The sequence below is a fragment of the Scomber scombrus genome, chromosome 12 (genome assembly GCF_963691925.1).
Source record: "Scomber scombrus chromosome 12, fScoSco1.1, whole genome shotgun sequence".
NCBI classification, from domain to species: Eukaryota; Metazoa; Chordata; class Actinopteri; order Scombriformes; family Scombridae; genus Scomber; species Scomber scombrus.
The window spans coordinates 30,167,554-30,174,963 of NC_084981.1; the positions used below are offsets into that span (position 1 = coordinate 30,167,554).

At 34.2% G+C, this 7,410-nt stretch overlaps 2 protein-coding genes across 2 annotated transcripts in view; both read right to left on the minus strand.

The window, feature by feature from the left end:
- Positions 1 to 7,410, minus strand: part of LOC133991866 (NACHT, LRR and PYD domains-containing protein 14-like) — a 721,507-nt gene that overhangs the window by 707,415 nt on the left and 6,682 nt on the right. The window lies entirely within an intron of this gene.
- Positions 271 to 6,598, minus strand: vsx1 (visual system homeobox 1 homolog, chx10-like). Its single transcript, XM_062430972.1, has 6 exons — positions 6,214 to 6,598; positions 4,710 to 4,785; positions 4,190 to 4,313; positions 3,340 to 3,520; positions 1,043 to 1,132; positions 271 to 314 (listed from the first exon to the last, which is right to left on the minus strand). The coding sequence occupies exons 1-6, from the start codon at positions 6,596 to 6,598 to the stop codon at positions 271 to 273; spliced, it is 900 nt and encodes a 299-aa protein (XP_062286956.1).

Genomic DNA, 7,410 nt, shown 5'->3' on the forward strand with positions numbered 1-7,410 from the left:
CTGCATCAGTGTGTTGCCCCCTGGTGGTGAGAGAGGAGATAACACCCCCCCTGCATCAGTGTGTTGCCCCCTGGTGGTGAGAGAGGGGATAACACCCCCCCTGCATCAGTGTGTTTCCCCCTGGTGGTGAGAGAGGAGATAACACCCCCCTATCAGAGGCCTTCATTGCTCTGGTAGGGCAATGAAGGCCTAGAATTACACTTTAAGATCCTTCCTAATTCGTTTTTAATGTTATTGTTTTTATAAAAAAAAAAAAATTAATAGTTTTTCTCATATCACTTTCTTTATGAGCTGCTGTAGTGATGAATTTCCCCCTGTGGGATCAATGCGTTTTATATTTATAGAGATAGAGATAGAGATATTAAACTGTTATAATTATTATATAGTTTATTATTTACTGGTCTAAGTCCCACTAAGTGTTTAATATGAAATAAAGATGTTTTTAAAGGTAAATTATAATAACAGACGCTTTAATTTAAACTACGGAGGCCTGAAGCTGCCAAAATTATAATTATAAGTTAATGTTGAATAAATAAAAACCATAAAAACCATGATTGTAAAAATACTTTGTTTTAATTCACTGAAGCTGCTGCTGTACATTATAATAATAATAATAATAATAATAATAATAATAATAATAATAATAATAATAATTTAAATATTCATATCTGAGTTACATTCATTCATCACAGAAACAGGAAGGAAACATTAAAGTCTCTGATACCAAAAACAACGAGGATATAAAACAAGAAACACACACAGTGACATCATCATCATCATCATCATCATCATCATCCTCATCAGTCCGACCCTCAGCTGTGTTCTGATTGGCTGCTGCCGCTCTGTCGCCGTGGCGATGAGGAGGCGGGCCTTAGCTCCTCCTGCTGCTGCTGTTTGGAGGAGCTGGACAGGTCGATGGCCACTTCCTCTTCCTCTTCCTCCTCTTCCTCCTGCATCTGCTCCTCTTCCTCCCTGACGACCCGCTGTTCCTCCTCCCGGCCGTCCCCCCCCACTCCTCCGACCCCCCCACCGACCCCCCCACCGGCCCGCCGCTCAGAGGCTTCACAGAAAGACTCAGACGGAGGCGGACTGGAACACTTCTTAGACATCTCCAGAGACTTCTTGTGCATCCCTGAGAAACAGAGACAAACTCAGTTCAGTCACAGAGTTTATACAGTAAATATTAATTATTATAAATATTATTATACATTAATAAATATATATATAAATATTATTATACATTAGATATTAATTATTATAAATATTATTATACATTAATAAATATTATAAATATTATTATACATTAGATATTAATTATTATAAATATTAAATACTCAGGTTTAACTCTTTCCATGCTGATCATATTCTGACTCATTGTTTAGAACATTTATATAATAAATAAATAAAAACTTTTATATTTAAAAATGTTTTAAAAAAAGATTTTATTTATAAACTGGATCAAAATAAGTCTGATTATAATACATGTGTGTGTAGTGCATGTGTGTATATAGTGCATGTGTGTATGTAGTGTGTATAGTGTGTATATTGTATATATAGTGCATGTGTGTATGTAGTGCATGTATGTATATAGTGCATGTGTGTATGTAGTGCATGTGTGTATATAGTGCATGTGTGTATATAGTGCTTGTGTGTATATAGTACATGTGTATATAGTGCATGTGTGTATATAGTGCATGTGTGTATATAGTGCATGTGTATATAGTGCATGTGTGTGTGTAGTGCATGTGTGTATATAGTGCATGTGTATATAGTGCATGTGTGTGTGTAGTGCATGTATGTATATAGTGCATGTGTGTATATAGTGCATGTGTGTATATAGTGCATGTGTATATAGTGCATGTGTGTGTGTAGTGCATGTGTGTATATAGTGTGTATATAGTGCATGTGTGTATATAGTGCATGTGTGTATGTAGTGCATGTGTGTATATAGTGCATGTGTGTGTGTAGTGCATGTGTGTATATAGTGTGTATATAGTGCATGTGTAAATAGTGCATGTGTATATAGTGCATGTGTGTATATAGTGCATGTGTGTATATAGTGCATGTGTATATAGTGCATGTGTGTATGTAGTGCATGTGTGTATATAGTGCATGTGTGTGTGTAGTGCATGTGTGTATATAGTGTGTATATAGTGCATGTGTATATATAGTGCATGTGTGTATATAGTGCATGTGTATATAGTGCATGTGTATATAGTGCATGTGTGTATGTAGTGTGTATAGTGTGTATATTGTATATATAGTGCATGTGTGTATATAGTGCATGTATGTATATAGTGCATGTGTGTATGTAGTGCCTGTATGTATATAGTGCATGTGTGTATGTAGTGCATGTGTGTATATAGTGCATGTGTATATAGTGCATGTGTGTATATAGTGCATGTGTATATAGTGCATGTGTATATATAGTGTATGTATGTATATAGTGCATGTGTGTATGTAGTGTGTATAGTGTGTATATTGTATATATAGTGCATGTGTGTATGTAGTGCATGTATGTATATAGTGCATGTGTGTATGTAGTGCATGTATGTATATAGTGCATGTGTGTATGTAGTGCATGTGTGTATATAGTGCATGTGTATATAGTGCATGTGTGTATATAGTGCATGTGTATATAGTGCATGTGTGGTACTGACGTGCATGCGTGTATATAGTGCATGTGTGTATATAGTGCATGTGTGGTACTGACGTGCATGTGTGTATATAGTGCATGTGTGTATATAGTGCATGTGTGGTACTGACGTGCATGTGTGTATATAGTGCATGTGTGTATGTAGTGCATGTATGTATATAGTGCATGTGTGTATATAGTGCATGTGTGTATATAGTGCATGTGTATATAGTGCATGTGTATATAGTGCATGTGTGTATATAGTGCATGTGTATATAGTGCATGTGTGTATAGTGCATGTGTGTATAGTGCATGTGTGGTACTGACGTGCATGTGTGTATATAGTGCATGTGTGTATATAGTGCATGTGTGTATATAGTGCATGTGTATATAGTGCATGTGTGTATAGTGCATGTGTATATAGTGCATGTGTGTATAGTGCATGTGTATATAGTGCATGTGTATATAGTGCATGTGTGGTACTGACGTGCATGTATGTATATAGTGCATGTGTATATAGTGCATGTGTGTATATAGTGCATGTGTGTATATAGTGCATATGTATATAGTGCATGTGTGGTACTGACGTGCATGTGTGTATATAGTGCATGTGTATATAGTGCATGTGTGGTACTGACGTGCATGTGTGTATATAGTGCATGTGTATATAGTGCATGTGTGGTACTGACGTGCATGCGGCTCACCGAGCAGCCAGGGCGCGCAGGATCCCATCATCCCGTTCTTGGCGGAGTTGAGGATGGATTCCGGTAACGGGATGGAGTGACGTACCATGGCTCCGTACAGCCCGTACTCTGCCATCACGCTGCTGCGGCCCCAGCACTTCTCCCGCTTCCGCCACTTGGCCCGGCGGTTCTGGAACCACACCTTCACAATAAGAGCACACACAGGTCAGAGACGGAACCACACCTTCACAATAAGAGCACACACAGGTCAGAGACGGAACCATACCTTCACAATAAGAGCACACACAGGTTTGTTAAAGTTTGAGTTAAATTTGTTCTTATATTAAATTAATATTTAAATTATAACTGAAGTTTATTTTAAATGTTTTAAGACATTTTAAAATGATTCATAAACATTATTTATAACTATTTAAACCTTACAGGAGGATTTATTGTGATTTAATTTATAAAACTGGAGAAAAATTCAAAAGGAAATGAAAATAACTTTGGTCAGAATGTATATTTATGTTATTTATATTTTATAAAGACAATAAATAAACAGCTGATGCAGAATGAGTGAAACTGATTAAAAGCTCCAGAAAATCTGTTTTAATGTTTTTAATTCATATTTTATATATTTTCTTTCTTTACGACCCTTCAGACCTGCTTTACGACCCACTGACGGACCCCGACCCTCATGTTGGGAAACACTTAATAAAATAATAACATGTTTTAATTTAAAGTTTAAAAACAGAAACATTTTATTTATTTGACTGTTTTATTTTATTTTAAACTTTTTAATGTTATTTACTCTGACGTCATAATTCAACCTGACAGTAATGATGTCGTTATGAAGGCGATGACGTCATACCTGTATCCGGTCCTCCGGCAGCTCCGTCTTCATCGCGAGCATCTCGCGCGCGTACACGTCCGGATAGTGCGCCTCGTGGAAAGCTTTCTCCAGCTCCTCCAGCTGGTGTGACGTAAACACCGTCCTGATCACCACGGATCAATAATCAATAATCAATCATCAGGTCATTTATAACATGAGCACGTGACCATCAGGATTAATCAATTCAATATTTACGAGTTTAAATCAATCAATGTGAATTTCGCGCCATTTCTTCCATTAATATCCGTTCATTACTTTAACTAAGAGTCATTATTATTATTATTTATATTAATATTAATATTTAATATTTAATATTTAACTCTGTAAAATCATCTTCTAGAGATTTAATGACATGGAAATAAAAACTTCATGTTTATATTTCAATGCAGCTGATTCACATTAATAAACATTAATAAACATTAATATATATATATATATATATATATATATATATATATATATATATATATATATATATATATATATATGATCTTCTCACCTGTGTCTTCGCTTCTTTCTCTTCTGAGAGTTTGCAGAGTTTTTAGAGTCGTTCCGGTCAGAGAGACATTCATCATCTATTAATATAATAATTATATATATTAATAATATAATATTAATAACATTCATCATATAATAAATACAATAATCAGCAGGAACGTTAATAACAATAATTAAAACACTGATTATTATTAATAAGCAGAATTTATTTTCTAATTCAAACTAAATGATTAACAAACAACACAAACTGTCTGATAAACATTAAAACATTAAAACATTAAAACATTAAAACATTAAAACATTAAAACATTAAAACATTAAGAGTTTAACATGAATATTAATAAACATAAACAAGAGAAACACTCAAAACTGTTCAGAGCAAAATAATCATTTGATCTTTAAACTGAATATAAAGAGTTAATATAAATATAAATATAAATATAAATATAAATATAAAATATAAATAAAGCTTATTACATCATGTTTACTGTTTTCAGTGACGTCATTGTGCTTTCTTCTTTTATGCTGTTTTTGTTTAGTTTAGTTTTTTCTTGTTTTACACATTAGAAATAAAATAATATAAATATAAATATAAATATAAATATAAATATTAACATTAACTTTGTGTTTTAACGGAACGAAAAAGAAAAGATTTAAAACATTTAAAACATTTAAAACATTTAAAACATTATAAACGTTTCATTTTAAGCAGATTAAACGAGTTGAGCCGAAATAACCCGAGTGATGAAGCAGAGTTATTATTATTATTATAGTTATAATAAAGGTTAATATAGTTATTATTATTATTATAGTTATAATAAAGGTTAATATAGTTATTATTATTATTATTATTATAGTTATAATAAAGGTTAATATAGTTATTATTATTATTATTATTATAGTTATAATAAAGGTTAATATAGTTATTATTATTATAGTTATAATAAAGGTTAATATAGTTATTATTATTATTATAGTTATAATAAAGGTTAATATAGTTATTATAGTTATAATAGTTATAATAAAGGTTAATATAGTTATTATAGTTATTATAGTTATAATAAAGGTTAATATAGTTATTATTATTATTATAAGTTCAGTAAGACTCACAGGGAGAAATCATTTAGTCTATGAAATATAAATATAAACTAAGTGAAACTTATGATATTTTCATTGTCTCCATGGTGACGGTATAGACTAAAACTACGTCATCACTTGTTAAACTCACTAAAACTAAACTGGAATAAAACTAATGAACATTAATAAACTATAATAATAATAATAATAATAATAATAATAATAATAATAATAATAATAATAATAATAATAATAACTGTGAAGCACATGATGAGAAAGTTTAAAAAAACAAACTAAAAAACTGAATAAAGATAAAACACATGAGACCAACAGGTGAACCGAGCCGAGCCGAGCCGGGTTAGGTTGGCCCGGCTCGGCCCGGCTCGGGTTCAGGGTTCCGGGTTCAGGGTTCCGGGTCAGGCTCGTACCTGAGTAGTTGTCCCGCTGCGTCTCCAGGTTGTGAAGGTAAGAGCTGTCCGCGCGCGCCTGCAGCAGCGGCAGGTGTCCCGGTAAGAAGCACGAGCCTCCGGTGGGCTGCTGCGCCGCGAGGCTGCAGAGGAAGCCGAGACCGAGCGGGAGAGAGTTTCCCTGGAAGGAGAAACCGGCCAGGCCTCCGCCCCCCCCACCGGCCCCGGGCCCCGGGGGCTCGGTGGGGGGGGGCCCCGGGACCGGAGGCTCCAGGCCCAACAGGTCCGTGATGGCGAAGCCTTTAGAGCGGAACCCGGAGCTGTGTAACCGGGACTTCTCCAGACTGAAACCGGGAGAAAACATCCGGACTCTCGGTTTCTCCTCCGGTTCCTCGCGACCGGACATCATCATGCTGGAAGAGGAAGATGAAGATGAAGAGGAGGAGGAGGAGGAGAGGAGCTTTATAAGGCCCGGGGATCAGCGGCAGCCAATCAGGAGCGAGGAGGAGAAGGGGGGGGGGGGGGGGGGGGGGGGGAAGTAGAGGGGGGGGGGGGCAGTAGGGGGGGGGGGGGGCAGATTCATTGCCTCCAATTTTCCTTCAATCCGATCAGGATTAATTTTCTCTGCTGGACAGAAAGCAGGAGGGGGGGGAAGGGGGGGAAGGGGGGGGGGCAGTAGAGGGGGGGGGACTTTAATGTCTGCTGTTTATCTTCTAATCTATCAACAATCAATAACTCATCTTCTGTTTGTTCTTATTATATTTAGTTAGTCATTTATCTGTTTCAGGCCTTAAATAATAATAATAATAATTATTATTATTATTATTATTATTATTATTATATTATTATTATTATTATTATTATTATTATATTATTATTATTATTATTATTATTATTATTATATTATTATCTTTGTTTGTTTAAAATAAAACTAACTACTGTTGTTCTGTAAATAATGTTTATTATTGTTATTATTTTTATTGTTTTCGTTTTTATTATTTATTATCTTTATTATTTCTTATTTCTGCTCTTATTATATTTTATTGTCTTCTTGTTAAAATAAAGAATATTTTATTTAATCTTAAACTAAAGTAAAAAAATCACTGATTCATTTTTTATTATTGAGGAAAAATAAATAAAAAGGAAAAAAAACTTTAAACACGTTTTATAGAAATAAATCTTTAATGTTCAGTTTAATATTTAAACATTTAATATTTA

What these genes read in the sequence shown, in the direction of transcription:
- vsx1 (XM_062430972.1), bottom strand. Translation starts at nt 6,598, where the DNA reads ATGTCCGGTCGCGAGGAACCGGAGGAGAAACCGAGAGTCCGGATGTTT. An exon ending in TGCCGGAGGACCGGATACAG is followed by an intron (nt 3,521 to 4,189) that starts GTATGACGTCAT and finishes CTTATTGTGAAG; the next exon opens with GTGTGGTTCCAGAACCGCCG. An exon ending in AGCCTCTGAGCGGCGGGCCG is followed by an intron (nt 315 to 1,042) that starts GTGGGGGGGTCG and finishes TTGATCCCACAG; the next exon opens with GGGGAAATTCATCACTACAG.